A 19,543-nucleotide genomic window follows, 5' to 3' on the forward strand; every position below is an offset into this window, starting at 1 on the left:
TCATCATCAAGTTAATGAATTGATTAATTGGGCCTTTACACTTAACCTAAATTAAAAGCTAAGCATATATAAGTTAAATTTTTAAATTTCAATTTGTTTAAAAAGTAAGTTTATTGGATCAACAATCGATGACCACATATGTTTACCATCCCGGGTGGAGACTGAGACACGTATCTATGGCAATTCTTCCTGAGCCTCAAGTGTGCCCACCGAGCTTGTTTGATGATCTAAGGGATAACGAGGCATTTCCAGCCCAGATTCTTCAATGGGGTTGGCTTTGTAACCAGCATCTCTTGGGTTCTTTAAGTGGCTTGAGTAGTGAACATGAGAGTGATATGATCACATCTGCATTAGAAAATGTTGGCAGTGGTGTGGAGAAGGGACTGTAAGGATGGAGAAGATGGAGAGCAATGCTCATCACTGGAAGCCAAGGCAGATGGCTACTGCAAGAGTCCACACTAGTGATAATAGAACTCTGTTCCCCTGTCCACCAGGAAAGAGGAGAGAGATGGAGAGTGGGGCCGTGAATTAGAGGAGACATTAAATATATGGAACTGACAGAACATGATTAATTTGGTAAGGGACTGAAGAAGAGTGAGCAAGAGAATGCCTTTAAGGCTTAGGTGGATATGTGGAATCGTGGTGCCATTCACTAAGATAAGAAACCTAGTAGGAAAAACAGGTTTGTGCTGGGACAGAAGAGGAAAGCCTCTGTTTCTGCGATGTTAATGTAGCACTGGCTGTGGAATATCCAAGATGTGTGTATGTGAGTCTGAAACTCGGAAGAGAGGCCGGCCCTGGAGATGTCAATACGGAAGTCACCAACACTAAGAGAACAAGTGCAGCTGTGGGCATATGTGAGGCCATTCAGGGACAGGGGTAGAGTGGAAAAAGAAAGGAAACCAAGACCAGAACACAAAGGAATATCATCACTTAAAGGGGGAAGTCAGAGGCAAGTAAACCCACAAAGGAAATTGTGGGATGGTGGTTAGAAACACAAGTGAGCCGGGAGAGATCTCTTACGGAAACAAAAGAGACTCCAGGAAAGCAAAATGGCCAATATTGTTAAGGGCCACAAAGTAATCATGTAAGATTATCATGGAGAGGTATCCAGTGGATTTGGTAAGTAAGTTCTTTAAGAGTGGTTTCAGCGAAGGATTGGCAAAAGAAGCCAGAACGTAGTCATGAAGAAATGAGCAAGAGAAAAAGAAGTCAAGTCTGTGAGCCCATACAGCCTTCTCCATGTTGGCTGGGAAAGAAAGGACTATCTGTATCTGTGGTAATGTGGAGAATTGAGAAAGGTAAAGAGAAGATTTTGGACTTTATGAATGAGAGTAACTGGGGCTGAGAGAGAAAGCAAAGTATGAGATATTTAGGAATGGGAAATGAAAGTAGAAGAAGAATAATAATAATATAAAAGATACAATGACATACAGAAGAAAGAAATGGGGCAAAACACTGATAATTTAGATAGAATTCAGAACACAGGTGGAAGGAACTTTGGTAGATAGCAGGTAAGCATAAGTTTGGGTTAAAGGAATATATTTTCTTAAGAATATATTTTCTAAAGAGAATATATTTTCTTGCTCTATTATCTGTGAAATAAGAAACAAGATCATCTGGTTATAGGGGAGATGAGAGGGACAGGAGATTTAAGGAAAGTAGTGACGGTTTTGAATAGCCTTTGAGAAGGATGATGGGAAAGAAGGTTCATTAGGAAAAGGTATATGAAATTACAGAAGAGTGTTGAGGATAAAGTTGAGATCGAATGTCAATTATTTGTAATATCCAGAATCAGTGAAATGGCAGTTTTCTCCAGCTATGCTAATCAACCTGAGAATAAAAAATAGAAAATATAGATGGTTCCATCAATCATTAGGGATTTGTGGGGCCCAGGTACTGATAACTGTGAAGAGCAATTGGAGTGCAGTGGCACTTAGAGTCCAAGACACAAATGATGGAAGTAAAGCCAGAAGGAGAACCTCTGGAAAGAAGGAGTCAAGGATTAGAACTGATTCTCTTTGGCATCTATACCATAAAACCAGTCAAATGCCTTCAGAATCCCAGAATTGAATTATTTATATACTTCCATTTTAACAGAAGACATATTACTACCCTGAGGCAATGGATTGATTATATGTGTCCACTGTGAATGGACAGAATTGTCCTCAAGCTCCCCTATTCTTTTTTTTTTTTTTTTTTGCCTCAGTAGCAGCATAAATATGAGGCTAAAGCTCATTCTAATAACTTCTGAAGTTTTAAATCAGAGCTGAAGTTAAAGACAAAAGAATAATTTAAAATATGATCCTTTTAGTCTTTTTCCTTTTTCATTGTACGGCGAGCATCTATTTGCTCCATTTTTACTTTTTCTTCTTTCTTGTTTTCAGAAGCGCTGTAAATGAAGAAAATCAAGATAGTGTCATGCACTCTGATGGTAAGAGGCACAAAGATATTTTATTTATTTATTTGTTACCTCAGATACAGAAGTGTGAGTTAATCATTTGGATAGGATCATTATTGGGCCATTGTCATCACTGGTCCCTGCAAAACCACTCTCTTGTTTTACTTATGTGTGTATTCCCTTTTATCTCCATGATCCCTTCCCTTTCCTCTGCTTCCCTTACCAGAGACAAATATTTTAATACATTTAATGTGTGTGTGTGTCTGTTTGTACATATTCTTTGCATACTGTTGTATGTGTGTATATATTTGAATTTACATAAACAGTATGTTAGAACTCACTCTGCTCTTTTTTTTTTTACACTCAGCATAATATGTTTTACGGGTCCCACCCATGTTGCTATATGTATATTTAATTTGTTAACTACTGTATAGTACTCCATGGTATGTATCCTATGCATTTGCATTTTACTTCCAGTTCACTGGTACTTACAAATAATAATTCAGTGTACATTCTGGTCTGTATTTCCATGTGGACCTCCAAGAGGCTTTCTTTAAAGTATATATATCTAGTAGTGGAATGGCTGTTTGTAAGCTATGGAATATTCATGGAATATTCTAGTACTATGGAATTAGGACTAGAGTGCTCTCCAGAAAAGCTGCATCTGTGTGTATTCACATCAGCAGGGCATGAATATTCCAAGATGCCTACCTTTCACTAGTGCCTGGTATTATTTAGCTTTCCAATTGTTTTGAGTCTTATATGTATAAAATAATATCTCACTTCATTTTCATATCTCTGCTTGCAGTTGAGTCTGGGTACTTCAGTTGTGTATTGGCCTTTGTGTTTTCCTCTTCTGTAACTTGCCACTTCATATCCTTTGACCACTTTTTTCTTAGAGTTGGTATCCTTTCCCGGCTGACTTTCAGGAGCACCTCTGAATTTCAGATATTAATCTCATGTCAGTTGCAGAAATTGCAACTATCTTCTCTCATCCTATCCATTGTCAATTAACCCAAGCTTCCCATCACCGAACATAAATAAATTTTGATATAATCAAATTAATTAAACTCTGCATTGTAATTTGTTTTAAAGTTTTACTTAAGGAGTCCTATCCCTAAAAAATAAAACTATTATCTTCCTCTTTATTCTATGAACTTTATCCCTTATATTTGAGTCTTTTCTCCTTATATTTGCAGTCCACCTTTGAGGAATTAGTAGAAATCCAGATTTATTGCCTCACCTAGGGAACCATTTTTCCCATTACCATATTCCGAAATCCATCATTTTCTCAATAACTTCTAATGCCATCTTTATATTCCATTAACTCTACAGGTGTGTATATGTCTATGCACGTATGTGTGTGTATTTGTGTGGGCAATACATGTGTATGAAAGAGTATACGTAAATTTATGCATCCGTCTCTGAGTTTTCTGCTGTATTTCATTGGTCTATGTGTTTCTGTACCAACCCCACACTGTTTTTATTATTGTTGCTCTAGATTATGTCTTAATATCTAATAATTAGGTGATACTACTAAACACTTGGATAGTAAAGGATCTTTTTTAAAAAAATTAACTTTGGGGCACCTAAATGGTTCAGTGGGTTAAGCGTCCATCCTACTTCGGCTCAGGTCATGATCTCATGGTGGGTTTGAGCCCTGCATTGGGCTCTGTGCTGACAGCTCAGAGCCTGGAGCCTGAAGCCTGCTGCAGATTCTGTGTCTCCCTCTCTCTCTCTGCCCCTCCCCTGCTTGTGCTCTCTTTCTCTCTCTCTCAAAAATAAGTAAACATTAAAAAAAAAGAAGAAGAAGAAGAAGAAGAAGCTATCAGTTTAAAAAAAAACTTAATTAACTTTATTTGCTTGATACATGGAAACAAATCCTTGGGAACAAATAAGTCAAAAAGAACAAACCAGTTGTGATTTTCTGGTAATACCTTTGTTCCACATTAGCCCACAAAAGCAAATGTGCATGCCTTTCACAAAGAGGTTAAAATGTCTTCATTATTTTTTGGCTTTTGTGTTATTTTATGAAAGCCAATGAAATGGTTTTACAATTAAATTATAAGTATCAAAGAGGCCATAGTAAAGATCTAAACCACATATTCTATTTTGTACTTGTATGTGTTTTATAGAGCAGAAGTTGTGTTAGATTATGAACAGTTTCGGATAGATTATGTCTAATAATTCTGTAGTAAACTGCTTTTTAATTAAAGTATATTGAATTTTATTCTTTTTTTAAAACATTTTAGGTACTGGAAACCTAGATGAGGTCAGTTTTTTTTCCCCCTTCTTATATTATATTGCTTAACTAAAATATTTAACCATTCCTGTGATTTATGTTCTATTGATATAAACCAGCAAATCAAAATTGTTATGGGTAATAATGATATTTTTCAATTTATAATATTACTTCATCTAAAATTCTTGGGACATTAAACACCAAACATTACATTGACTCACAGTAATTTTTTAGCACTGAACGTAAACTTAAGTCTGGCTGGACATCTGAATTATATAGCAGAATATAAAATAAGATCTTTTTGTGCTTACTTTTCCAGTGTATCTCTTTAAGGGAAAAAATATTTTAAGCAAGACAAATTTACATACACTTACATTTATGATTGTTTTACTACGTATTTGATCAATGTAATATGTGTATGTTCCCTTTTTTAGGAATTAAAATTAATCATTATTAATGTTTTTCTTGGCAGGAACAAGACAGTGAAGGAGAAACCTATGAAGACATGTATGGGTTACATTTTTTACCGTGATTTTTCTGCCTAAAATGAATATTATGATTTGTATGAGGGAGAATAGATGGATATTCAACACTAAGGGGAAAAAGCTTTATTGTTCAAATGACTGGCATATAATGATAACCTTTATTTCAATACAAAGGACTAAAGATTCTTTATTTGCCTAAGAATTTCATGGAAGACTCTTAAAAATGTTGTTCTGTGAGAGGCCAGAGACTTGCAGCTACTGGATAGACCACAGGCAGGGAATCACGGAGCTAGGAATCTGTATTTCTTGTTCTCAGTGTGTCCTTGGGCAAATGAATTCATTTGTATGTTACAACTCCCCCATCGAGGCAGTGCTCCACCTCACCAGGGTGCTCTGAGAAATAATTTACCACAGCATCAGATGACAAAGTGTCAACCTGCTACAGCAGAAAGATGTTTAAAAGAATAGCTCCAAAACAGGCTTCCCCATAGCCCAGGACTAAGAAATTTCTTGGAAAATGAGTGAAAGGAGAAAGAAATATGTTATTTTCTCTCTTGTTGATTCAAATATCTTAATTTGCTCTACCTAGTTCTTAAGCAATGAATTCTCACTAAAGTTTCTGAGCTAAGGTTTGCATGTATGTCCATGTGCATGCCCTGTACCTGGGAGTGCATGCACGTGAAGGGGGGGGGGGGGGGGGGGGGGCAGAGATCAATTCTATTCATGCCCATATGCAGAAAGAACAGGGTCTTTATATATACGCAGTGTCTTCCGCTTGCTGGCACAGGGTGTAAGTGGAAACAGAGCCTTTGGCAGGTATCCCCACTTGTATGCCTCCTACTGGTTTTAAGAACAATCTCACACGCTCAGTAATTTTGACAACTCCTGGCTTTTCACCTTCGTCTATACTTGAGATACTGTCTCCTGGATATGTGAGCCATAACACATCAATGCTCGCAAGTGCCAAAACAACTTAACAATTTTTATCCACAGAGAAGCAACGAAAGAAAGAGAGAAAAAAAGGGAAAAGGAGGAAAAGAAGAGATTAGAACTGGAGAAAAAGGAACAGAAAGAGCGAGAAAAGAAAGAACAAGAAATAAAGAAGAAATTTAAAGTAAGAGCTTGCTTGCTGATGGGTAAAAAAAGAGTGATCTCTCTAGGATTTTCACGCAAAAGGGACACCACACCATTCTTGAAAACTTACATGGTGGGAGAATTACTTAGTTATTGTTTCCTTAAAAAGTAACTACTTGGGGCGCCTGGGTGGCTCAGTCGGTTAAGCGTCTGACTTCAGCTCAGGTCACGATCTCGCGGTCCATGAGTTCGAGCCCCGCGTCGGGCTCTGGGCTGATGGCTCAGAGCCTGGAGCCTGCTTTGGATTCTGTGTCTCCCTCTCTCTCTGCCCCTCCCCTGTTCATGCTCTGTCTCTCTCTCTGTCTCAAAAATAAATAAATAAAACGTTAAAAAAAATTTTAAAAAGTAACTATCTTCACAACAGTAATTATCTTACCCAATATGCCTCCTTATCCCTGCACTAAAAATGTAATATGATAAAATATGGTGGCTTATGATTAGTGGGCACCCAGGAAATTTTCTGTTGATTGAGTGAGTGAATACTCATTGCTCAAACGCTTCTTGGCTCTCAAGATTTCATATTTGTTATTAACCTACTTATACTATGAGCTTGGACCACACACGTAAGAATCCTTGAGGCAGGTATCACAATGGTATAAGGGACGTAAATGTCTCTGGATGAATCAGACCTGTCTCAGAATAAAGTTTCTATGAACTACTCCCACTGCTGGTATCTAGACCTGACTTACATTTTTGCCTTTATTTCTAGCTTATGTACTTGTTGACTTCTGATACCCGCTATTTCCCATCCCTCTTTTCCCACCTAGATTTCTGACCTCTCTCTTTTCGGACCCCTGATTTCAAATTTCTACCACCATCACTAAGCTTGTAGGCTATCCTCTTTTGTCTACACTGTCTTTGATGATATGGCCCATCTGGCATGGGTCTGGTGTGTCAGCTATACATAAGGTGACTGTATTACCGAACTATTCTTCACTATAAAAAAGACTCATGTCAACGTTCTTTTAAACATTTAATTCCCCTGGAACATTTAATATATGGTTTCAGCTATAAAAATTTTGATTTCTATATAACTCCCCAGTATATTTGTTGTATTAAAAGAAAGGTTCGGGGCGCCTGGGTGGCTCAGTCAGTTGAGCGTCTGACTTCGGCTCAGGTCATGATCTCGCGGTGCATGAGTTCGAGCCCCGCGTCAGGCTCTGTGCTGACCGCTCAGAGCCTGGAGCCTGTTTCAGATTCTGTGTCTCCCTCTCTCTCTGACCCTCCCCCGTTCATGCTTTGTCTCTCTCTGTCTCAAAAATAAATAGATGTTAAAAAAAATTAAAAAAAAAAAAAAAAGAAAGGTTCAACAGCATGGTGCAAGAAAAACATAAAGCAGCTTAGAGTCAAGTGGACAGATGTGGATTCAAAATCCAGTTGTACATGTGAATTATGTGATTGTGGGCATATTATTAAACTTGTTTAAATCTTAGATTCTTATGTCTTTGAATCTCAGATTCTTATTCTTAGAATAAATGGTATCTCTCCTGAAAGTTTGTTGTGGAATTAAATAAAATAACGTACATAAGGCACTACATCTACCAAAGTTCTCATTAAATTTTGAAAAAGCCTACTATATATAAGTAAAATTAGGTATGAATAAATATGAATGTTAAGACATTTAACTCATACAGACGTATGGGTACCAATGTTCATATATTCCAAGTGGCAAATATGAAAAATTAATTTCTTAAAAAAAGTCTTCATAACAGGGGCACCTGCATGGCTCAGTCAGTTAAGTGTCTGACTCTTGCTTTCAGGTCAGGTCATGATCTCACAGTTTGTGAGTTACAGCCCCATGTTGGACTCTGTGCTGACAGTGCAGAGCCTGCTTGGGATTCTCTCTGTCCTTCTCTCTCTGCCGCTCCCCTCCCCTCAAAATAAATAAATAAACTTAAAAAATTTTTCATAACACATTTTTAGGAAGGTACTTTGTAATTTTGAAAGAGTTACGTGAAGTTTTTTCTTGCATTTCCTTTGGAGAAATCAATTTTGCATTGTTTCACTCATTCACTCAAATAAAATTTCTTAGTAAGAAAAAATACAGTATGGAAATCATACCACTAAAATATGAATTCAAGGTTTGTAAAGACTAGGACTTCACAAGCTGTATTCCTTCCACAAAAATGTTAATACATGCTAAAATTAAAGAAATTAAATGTGAGAACTGTTACACAGCACCATATTTCATTAATTCTAAAGTATAAAATATTTCACATTTTAAAATTCTGAAATAATGCATCTTAACATCACTGGTGTAACATAATTTAAATTAAGCTGTTTCTCAGTGATACGAAATTGATGATATGTCTCACAATTCATAGCATCATGAGTTCAATAAAATGAGGCAGAACTTCAAAAATCACAATGCATATTTGCATATCGAAAGATCTAAGAAATTATGTTGGAAAGATACACATTTAGGATTAGGAGTTTAGGATTCATGTTCTAAACTAGATTATAGTAGTTCGTCTTATCCAAGGGGATACATTTCCAGATCCCCAGTGGATGCCTGAAAACATGGATAGTACTGAACTCTATATATACTATGTTTTTTCCTACACACATATACCTATGATAAAGCTCAATTTATAAGTTAGGCACAGGAAGAAAGGAACAATAACTAACAATAAAATAGAACAATTGTAACACTCTCCTGTAGTGAAAGTTATTGAATGTGGTCCATCTGCGTCTCTCAAAATATCTTACTGTCCTCCACTCACCCTTCTTATGATGACGTGAGACAATAAAATTCCCACTTGATGAGATGAAGTGAGGTGAATGACTTAGGCGTTATGACATAGCATTAGGCCACTACTGATCTTCTGACAATAGGCCAGAAGGGCAATCATCTGTTTCTAGACCATGGTGCACCATGGGTGGCTGAAACCCCAGAAAATGTAACCACAGACAAGGGAGGAGTACTGCATTCTGCTGTCAAGAAACCACTATACTATCCAGGATATTAAGTTGAAAAACCTCACATAACAGGGGCATCTGGGTAGCTCAGTCAGTTAAGTGTCCAACTCTTGATTTTTGGTCAGGTCACGATCTCACGAGTTCGTGGGATTGAACCCTGCTCTGAGCTCTGTGCTAACATTGTGGAGCCTGCTTGGGATTTTCTCTGTCTGCCCTGCTCATGCTTGTACTCTCTCTCTCTCTCCCTCCCTCCCTCTCAAAAATAAATAGATAAACATTTTAAAAAGTAAAATAAATAAAAAGTTAAAACTTCACATAACACTTGTTTGCTATTTTTTATTTACAAAGCTATTTCTAGAATGTTATCTTGTTTATAGCAGGTAATGTCTACTCTAAGTTTATAGACAGACAACACCGCAAGGTGAAAGAAGGAAAGAAAGAAAGAAAGAAAGAAAGAAAGAAAGAAAGAAAGAAAGAAAAGAAAATGCTTTTCCCATAAGTGTAGCCCACAACCACTCACCATCTTCCCTTCCCTTTGCTGTTTGAAGCCTGAAAATAACCATCAGAATAACTACACAATGCAAACACGGAAAAACCTCCATCTACCAAGCAGACCACCATCATATCCCATAAAAACCATGGCATCCAGTGTGTATTGTCTTACATAAATCGTATTCCGTTATTAGTGGCTTCCTCTGCAAGCCTTTCACAGATTTCTAAGGTCAACAGATGACTGCTACTCTCTCCTGGACCCCAAGCACATGCTTACCTGTTCTTTGCTGGTTCTGCCTCACCACTGTGATTTTCCCCTACCACGTCTTATAAGAACATTCGTTAGATGATATTCACCTTCAGTGTCTAATTCAAACCATAAATGTTGTAAATAGGCTGGTCGGCAAGTTGCTTTCAAAACTCCATTCCTAAAAGATTTTCCGAAGAGTAAGGAAGCCTATTGTGATGTCCCCCCTTCTTTGCAGCTAACAGGCCCTATTCAAGTCATCCATCAAGCAAAAGCTTGCTGTGATGTCAAAGGAGGAAAGAATGAACTGAGCTTCAAGCAAGGAGAGCAAATTGAAATAATCCGCATCACAGACAACCCTGAAGGAAAATGGCTGGGCAGAACCGCCAGGGGGTCATGTGAGTACAAATTTTCCTATGACATCTCCAAATGTTGTTGTTGTTGTTGTTTTCTTTTTTTAAGACATTCTGTTAAGTTAGGAGTATTTTACAGGGTGGACAAAAATAGGAAGATTGAAAATGACATTGACATATCTTCATTTCATCTGCATTGTCTTTTTACTGGGGAACAGTGTAAATATTTGTTTTATTCCAAGGAGAAACAAAGGGCATTGGTTTCCTCACTGATGTTAAAAGGTGAAAAAATGAGTCCTGTGAGTCACTGTGGAATCTTTAAAATAGACTCTAGGCTTATCCCAAACCACAACAGCATAAGACTGACGAAGTCCAGTCAAATGTGTCTGCGTCGGAAGTCTATAAATCAGGAGTGCAAGCAAAGAAATGAAGGGAAAGATGTGCAGAATGTGCAATTGATATTCTGTCTACAACTCTGAGATATTGAAACTACAGTTGCCTGACAATAAATCCTTCTTCCTCTCGGTAGATGGCTATATTAAAACAACTGCCGTGGAGATTGACTATGACTCCCTGAGGCTGAAGAAAAGTTCTCTCGGTGCTCTTTCATCAAGACCAATTGGAGATGACCAGGAGGTATATGATGATGTCGCAGAGCAGGATGATATTAGCAGGTATGGACAAATACAAATTGTAAAACACATCAGACTGCTGGCTCGTCAGAGATGATGTATTTTAAGATCCTAAAATTTTACCTTCCGTGTCTCTTACTGCTTGCTATCCCTGAATACCATTTTACAGCTACAGGTATTCCAATAGGGGTGAAAGGTCATTTAAAACTCTGTAGTCTTGGAGCGCCTGGGTGGCTCAGTCGGTTGAGCGACCGACTTTGGCTCAGGTCATGATCTCATGGTTTGTGAGTTCGAGCCCCGCGTTGGGCTCTGTGCTGACAGCTCAGAGTCTGGAGCCTTCTTCTGGTTCTGTGTCTCCCTCTCTCTCTGTCCCTCCCCTGCTCATGCTCTGTCTCTGTCTCAGAAATAAATAAATATTTAAAAAAATTTAAAACTCTGTAGTCTTTTACTTTACTCTTTGGTTGTATGTATCAAATACTACTTAAAAAAGAATAGTCCATTTGCCAGGTCTTGCCAAATGTGTTAGCATTCCAAAATGCTGTTTAATAATAATCATTCTGATTTGATCTTAGGGCTATGCCTAAAGTAAATATGATTTCATAAAAACATGAAGCATGAGATATAAAATTCAGCTCTAAAAATATAAAAATTTTTGCTCTGAAATCTCTGAGTCTAAATGTATTTGTTGTTCTTATTTGAAAACATAACAGAAAAAAGAATGAATTTTAATACAGCTCTACTTTGCTCTTTATTTTTAAAAAAACGTTTTTTGCATTTATTTATTTTTGAGAGACAGAGAGAGACAGCATGAGCAGGGGAGGGGCAGAGAGAGAGAGGGAGACACAGAATCAGAAGCAGGCTCCAGGTCTGAGCTGTCAGCACAGAGCCCCAGTGCGGGGCACAAACCCATGAACCCTAAGATCGTGACCTGAGCCGAAGTCGGACGCTTAACCAACTAAGCCACCCAGGCACCCCCCTACTTTGCTCTTTAAACGTAAAAACGTAAGGGGTGCCTGGGTGGCTTAGTCGGTTGAGCGGCCAACTTCGACTCAGGTCATAATCTCATGGTTCCTGACTTTGAGCCCCACGACGGGCTCTGTGCTGACAGCTCAGAGCCTGGAGTCTGCTTCGGATTCTGTGTCTCCCCCTCTCTCTGCCCGTCCCCTGCTTATGCTCTCTCTCTCTCTCTCTCTCTCTTTCAAAAAAATATAAATACATAAACATTTAAAAAGGAAATTTTAAACATAAAAAGCAAAAGCTCAATTCTCTGTGATCGCTGTGAATCAGCAAAGGGTCCAATTTATTTTTCCTGGACCATTCATTCCAGTAGATTGGAATGGCCTTCCCTGTAGGAATTATGGGAACGTCTTCCTGGGGCAGACGAACACAAGACATCCTTACTGGAGGAGGCAGGAGGGGAGATTGGCTATCTCCCATGCACTTTTTCTTCCCGTCTTTTCCCTTCTCAGTTCCTCAACTGCCTTTCTCCATCCCTCCTTCTCTGGCTCCTTTTCCCAGCTCTGGTCTTCCCTGTCCCTTCTTCTTCTTCTTGCTTTTCCATTTTCCTTCTTTCATTCCTTCCTCCCTCCAATATCTCCCTTTTCTTGGTAAATCCATAACCCCTTCAAGCTGAAGGTAAAGGAAGATGAAAATCTCCAGCCCACGTAAGAATCCTTGTTTTCTGTGCCCATTTTGTAGAATTGGGAAACATCCACTGTGATCTCAAAACACACAATCTGGGCTAGCTCTTCACTTGGGTAAAAATGGGTCTGCATTCTTCATAACTCAAAGTTCAAAAAAAAATGCTTCAATTATCAAACATTTTTAAAATGTGAAATGATCAAAATAGTAATATACTTATAAAATGTAGGAAGAATTCCATTTCCTTCCTGTAGTTGCTCACTTCATGTCATCAGTTAAATTTGTCATGTTGCTTTCTGGCAGTTTTGTCTTTCTAAATAGACCTGCAATGTCTTCTCAACATGTTTTGATATATGTTGCACAATTTGTGGTACATTTAATAAATACTCCATAAATTATGCAACACATATCAAAACATGCCACGTGTGCCCTGGAGTTTACAGATCATAAATTGGCTCTAGTAATCAGAAATACTCTGACCTAGTGTAGGGGTTTGTAAATGCCAGTTTTGAGGTCAAAGTTTTAAAAGGCCATATTCTGAGACGTACAAAATTTCCTGTACATGCGTATGTCATTCCATGTCTGTTATCAATGTATATACTTTAGCTTTATTTATTTAAAAAAATTCTCATATTTTGAGAGTAAAGAACCCCAGTAATATTAATAAATACATATTTATGATATACAAACTCAAGAAAAAATAATAAATCCGTGAAAAGGGGTGATGTTCTTAAAATGAAATATTATTTAACTGTAAGTGGCAACTATTTCCCCTAATTAATACTATTACTTTTTCCATTGTATCGAGTCCATACAGACAACAACTCTTAAACATGCTCTGATTAGTAAGCATGCAGCAGAAAAAGAATCTTCCATTTAATGAAATGGAGCTGGAGGAGGTACATGGTTTTAATGTTCAATATCTTAAACAAATATAGCCCCAGAGAATATACTAGCATCTTGCAGCCAGTATGCATATTTTTTTAATTTTTTTAACGTTTATTCATTTTTGAGAGACAGAGACAGACAGGGCATGAGCGGGAAGGGGCAGAGAGAGGGAGACACAGAATCTGAAACAGGCTCCAAGCTCTGAGCTCTCAGCACAGAGCCTGATGCGGGGCTCGAACTCACGGACGGTGAGATCACGACCTGAGCCAAAGTCGGATGCTTAACTGACTGAGCCACCCAGGCGCCACCCCCGTATGCATATTTAATAAGAAAACGAAAGAAGAGAAAATGAAAACACAAGTGTTTTTTTTCTTTTTTTGAAGCTACAGCTGTTCCCTGTGAGATCTCACAACAGAACAGCCTTTGTCCTCAGTAGAACAAGGAAAGATGCTGAGGACAGCCGGGAGCTGCCCCAGCTAGAGTTGGAGAAAGCACCATCCCCTCTTTCCCCTTCTCCAGAAGCCCCCTTGGTCCCCGCACCCTGCTCTCCCTTATTCCTCCAAAGAAGGGGGAACTGACTTCGAACTTCAGACTCTGTGAGCAGACAAGAGGCTTAGAAACACAGGTCCCGACCGCTGTCTTTCTCCTTTTTTTCTCAACTAAAGCAATTTCTGTAATAACTAACGAGGCCTTGAAGAAAAGGAAATTACACACACACATACTTCCCCATCATGTGACAAGCTTGCTTCTCTGCCTGCTCCCCAACCTTTTTCCTTGCATTTCTCCTTCCCCTGTTTTCTTCCCTTCTTTCTCACCCTCTCCTCTCCTTACCTCCACTTCAGCTGGTAAGTGCTTTGAATTCCAAACAGACAAGTCTGGGAAATTGAAGAATTGCTCTAAAAAGAAAATGATGTGCGGCAGCTTTGCTCCTGATTATTAAAACCCTGTTCTTTGGGGATTGGTATGAGATTGGTATTCATTGTCCAGGATGAATTCTATTTGCCAGGAGTGGCAGCCAACCAAAACTGCAAGTTTTCGCATAATCCTGACTGCTTGCTTCATGCTCAAAGGGAAGTGTCAGACAAAATGAATGCGAAAACAGTATGCAAGCAAGTGGAGAATATACTTAAACTTCATCAAAAATCAACTCCTTATTTATATATTAGGACATTTATAGCATGCTTTGCTACAGAGTTCCATTAGTAAGGGCAGGTTTTATTTCTAAATTAACCCATAGATCTGTGTCAGGCCAATTTCCTTTACTCTGACCTTAAGATTGAAGAATCAGATATGAGTGTATAATTAATAATGTATGGTTGTAATATCAGACTGATACCTGTTGGAGGCAGATTATCCAAAGGTCGAAAATGGTGCTTACAGGGAGTGCAGTGAGGTATAGACAAAACAACACTATACAGGAAGGCAGGGCACCAAGGTTCCTATCTCAGCTCTTCAGTTAATTAGAAGTGAGTTTGGTCAAGTCATTCCATTTCTCATTTCCTTTCTGCAAAACAAGGGGATTAAACTAGGCTTCTGAGATTTTTCCAGTTCTCACAATCTACTCTTCCTTTGCTGTAGCACAGCTCACATTTTAGTGGGAGACTGAGGCAAGAAAATAGATGATTATAAAATAGGCAAAATATAGGTGTGCCTGGGTTATTCCATCGGTTTATTGTCCAACTCCGGCTCAGGTCATGATCTCACAGTTTGTGAGTTTGAGCCCCACGTTGGGCTCTGTGCTGACAGCTCAGAGCTTGGAGCCTGCTTCGGATTCTGTGTCTCCCTCTCTCTCTGCTCCTCCCCCCCCCCCCCATTCTGTTTCTCTCCCTCACTCAAAAATAAATAAACATCAAAAAAATTTTAATGGGGAAAATATAGAATGTTCTAGAAATAAACAAAAAGTACAGGCAATCTGAATTTAGAAAATCAGGGCCACATTATATGTAATAATAAGAATAATATTTCATGAGTAAGATTTCCATTTTTTTAGAAATTCTCCCTTTAAAAAAGAATATAATGCTACTGGGCTAAAAGTTAAATGCTCTGGCGATAACATATTAAAAGAAAATTGAATTGAATGCAATAATGGTTCCTGGCGCCTGAGTGGCTCAGTCGGTTAAGTATCTGATTCTTGATTTCAGCTCAGGTCATGATCTCACAGTTTGTGAGGGGAGTTTGAACCCCACATCCGGCTCTGCACTGATAGCATGAAGCCTGCTTGGGATTCTCTCTCCCTCTCTCTGTCCCTCCTCCATGCTGTTTCTCGCTTTTTCAAAATAAGTAAAATATAAAAAGCATTAAAAAACTAATGGCTTTGTATGATTCCTGGAATAATACTGTTGGTTGGTTGGTTGTTTTTCATAAATCTATCCATGTACGGAATGGTGCAATAAAGTATAAGCTAAAAACTACCTCATGGGAAATGTTAGAAGCAAACATTAACATTGTTTTGAAAACTTTATGTAGTACTCATCTGATCCTTATTAGGTTTGTTTTGTTTTGTTTTGTTTTTGCCTCGTTACTACTCATCTATTGTGATAAGGAACAATGTCTCTTCCTCTTCACATAAAACATTCTGGTAACTTTTAACTGCAATGTTATTTCTCTTTTGTATAACTGTTCAATACATGTACTTCTCTTCCCAATAGCTACATAATTCATATGCTAATTTAATTTATTTTTTTTTCCTAGCCACAGTCAGAGTGGAAGTGGAGGTAAGCCACAAACTTTTATCAGCAGTTTCTTCGAGTCATCACTACAAGATGCTTTTGTCTGCAAATAATGAAGAAGATCTTTAAGTGGTAGAGAGACCACTGGACTGGAAGCCAATGACCTGGATTCCAGTCCTGGTCACTGAGTGACCCTAACCAAGTCACTTCTCTCTTCGAAGTTTGTTATGGGTCATGGGGTGACTCCATTTCCAGCGTGCCCAGGGCAATCTTAATTTATGCCAGTTGTCTGAGCACAGTTATTAATAGCGTCCCCCTTCACTTTCAGAAGTATCCTTATTTGGATGATAACGTATAAAGACTCCTCATTTGCTCATCACCAAAATAAAGATATTTTACTAATACCTTTAGCACTAATTTACAGTGCTAAAATACTCATCCTAAAAGTCAGATTTCAAGTTCTTTGTACATATTTCTGCATTGAGGAGGTATTCAATAAACACTTGTTAAATAAATATTTGTCAAACAGCAAGGTTCCTAAGGGTTTACAACAAAGGGTTTAGCCCTTAAAATATCACTCTGATTAAATGAACCAGAGCTACTACCAATATTCACAAATTCACCTTTCATTCTATTTGTTTTCCCTCACTTATATCTTGATCAGTATATTTTCCTGAATGTCTCCTCACTATTAATTAAAATTTTCTTATCGCCTCCTCCCTCCTCTTTTCCACAGTATTTAACTCTACACTCTATTCAATTTAATTTTTTTCTCATATTTATTCTTCCCCATCCCTTTTATCTCCAAAGCTCGGCACTCTTTCTACATTCACTAAATTTCATCTCTAAGAATTCCTTTAAAAATATTCAACAAAAAAATTCATTTACCTACTATCTATGTGAGAATAGGAACATAAAGTTATTTTTTAGTTACATGGTTATTAAGAAACGTTTTCTGCAGTTAAATAAGGCGGATTTACTATCAAATTTGAGTGACTATTACCTGACAAAATTATAAAATTAACACAAGATTCTCTCCCCTTGGCCAATCCACATGAAGGGATGTTCCCACCTCCCCCAGATGATGATATTTACGATGGGATCGAAGAGGAAGATACTGATGATGGGTAAGAATAATCAGTGAATTGCTTCCTTGTAAATTTTTGGATACACTGAAATTTAATGTTGATTTCTGGTTAGAATAAAAAGCAAAATATAGTGTTCCTTATTATAACACCAAAAATTATTTGAATGTTTAATTAATAGCAGTCCTAAGTCAGAAAGTATAATTGCACAAGACTTCAGATGAAGTGGTATATTGTTTGAAAGAACCCCAACAAAAAAAGAGAAATGAAAAAGGAATAAAGAATTACCAATGCTGTAGATTCTTTTTGAAACTCTTCCCAATCATTTATTTATCAATCAGTAATCTCTGGAGAGCTTATCTGATGCATGGCTATCCTCCATATAATTATCATAGTTACAGGCAATCCAAATGCACTGAGACCATCTGCTTTCTGTGGCAAAACCAGTATAAGACTTAATTCTGTACTTGCTTAAACTTTTATAATGGCGTATTTTAAATTTTAAGATCTGTTAATTACTTAATTTTAAACATAACGTAAAGCAAAATTGATGTCTAAAACTTAATTTTGACTTAGCTTTCTATTTTAAAACTAAAAGAAATTTCACTAAATAGAAAAAAAGTAACTTACCTACTACTTAACCTAGCAGCAGCAGTATTCAAAGACTGAGGCCTATAAACCTGAAAGCATCATCTTGTTGATTACAATGAGTAACTTCCTGCCTGCATGATCAATGCAGTATAGTTATAAAAAATCTGAATGTCCACCCAATGTCTTCGTGTTCCGCTGATTATTCCATTCTGATCAATGCCTGCATGCTCCTAAGCTCCACACTACAGGTTGAAGAGAAGAGTAATTCGTGGTCCTGGGGGATTTTGAAGATGTTAAAGGGAAAAGATGACAAAAAGAAAAGTATACGAGAGAAACCTAAAGTCTCTGAGTCAGACAATAATGAAGGTTCATCGTAAGAGTCAACCAAACAAATCCAGTGCACAATAACTACACTAATATTAATTTAATCAAATGCTACTAATTTTTTATAACCAATAACCAAATTCTGACAGGCTTAAGTGATTTCAGTGTTATTTTCCATTAGTCATCTGAGCCTTATTTACTGTGTCACCCTTACACTCAGACATTTACAGAAGAGCACAAAGTCTTCAAAAATTGTCATATGGTTCAAAGATATATTTTGCTTTCCCTACAAACATGCACAGATAAGACACACAAATGAACACACACACCACACACACACACACACACACACACACACACACACACACTCATACACATACACTCCTTTGAGTAGGACTTTTTTTTAACTGCAGCGTCATATCTAAAAGCTCACAATTCCAATGCCACGTTATATAATATAGTGACTACTCTTCAAAATATACATTCTCTTTTAAAAATTAGTTTTCTGGAAATAAGGATGCAATTTGGAATTTCTTTTCTCTAAATACAGTATTTAAAGTGTTTGTAGTTAAATTTAGAGTCTCCATATTTCATTACAGTCCTTCTAAAATATTAATTCCACATAGAATTCCTCATTATAAACTCTTTTGTGAAACCTAAAACAACAGTTAGTGAACAGGACACTCAAAATTATAAGTAAACATAACAAATCCTCTTTTTTTTAATAAATCCTCTCGATGCAGAATTATTCAAATGCAGACATTACTTAGAAATAAAAGCAGAGATTATTTTTCCTGCTCCACCTGCACATTCCTAATTTTGATTTTAAATCATCTGAACTAATGACCTCTCACACTTCAGTGTAACTGTGCACCATTCTGCCAATAATGTGTGTTTATGTGTGTGTTTAAAGTTCAAAAAGTAATAAAAGCAAAGGTCTTTTTCTTTTGCAACTAAATGCCACCCAGTCCTAATTTCTATTAGGATCACTTCTATTAATAAGCTCCCCCTCTGTAGTTTTGGTGGATATTCCTCTCTTATTCACCATTCTCCTGTTTGGGTACATATATTGGGAAAACGTAGTCATGCAAAGAGTCCTATGACCTTTGTTGATTTCAGCTCTCTATTTCTACTCCTTTAGTCAAGTAAAAGCTTTTGGCCTGAGCTATGCCACGATGACTCCAAAACACTGAGTCCATTTATTTTACTCTGATGTGATAATATGCCCAAACCCCATAGGACAAATCTGAAAATACTGGTCCAATGGCCATGGGCAAAATAAACCACTGAATGTCTTGACTGTTGACTTTTTTGGCCACCATTGGAGTTTAAAAACAAAAAGTCTCATGAAATTCCAAATTGATGGACAGAAACTGAAACTCTGTGGAAAAATGGAGGATGAGAAAGGAATGATAGTCAATGGATTAATTGGCCTTTATA

The 19,543-nt window shown here is 37.5% G+C and overlaps 1 protein-coding gene across 4 annotated transcripts in view; it reads left to right on the plus strand.

Moving 5' to 3' along the window:
- FYB1 (FYN binding protein 1) overlaps positions 1-19,543 on the plus strand; it is a 162,093-nt gene that overhangs the window by 121,823 nt on the left and 20,727 nt on the right. For 3 of the 4 annotated variants that reach the window (XM_042951553.1, XM_042951544.1, XM_042951571.1), the window contains exons 4-12: positions 2,388-2,434; positions 4,654-4,673; positions 5,116-5,150; positions 6,122-6,242; positions 10,159-10,318; positions 10,803-10,947; positions 16,126-16,148; positions 17,164-17,230; positions 18,015-18,152. In XM_042951553.1, the coding sequence (XP_042807487.1) occupies positions 2,388-2,434; positions 4,654-4,673; positions 5,116-5,150; positions 6,122-6,242; positions 10,159-10,318; positions 10,803-10,947; positions 16,126-16,148; positions 17,164-17,230; positions 18,015-18,152 (756 nt within the window). The remainder of the gene's footprint in view (positions 1-2,387; positions 2,435-4,653; positions 4,674-5,115; positions 5,151-6,121; positions 6,243-10,158; positions 10,319-10,802; positions 10,948-16,125; positions 16,149-17,163; positions 17,231-18,014; positions 18,153-19,543) is intronic. The other variant, XM_042951564.1, reaches the window with a different exon arrangement.

The sequence above is a fragment of the Panthera leo genome, chromosome A1 (assembly GCF_018350215.1).
Source record: "Panthera leo isolate Ple1 chromosome A1, P.leo_Ple1_pat1.1, whole genome shotgun sequence".
Classification (NCBI taxonomy): Eukaryota; Metazoa; Chordata; class Mammalia; order Carnivora; family Felidae; genus Panthera; species Panthera leo.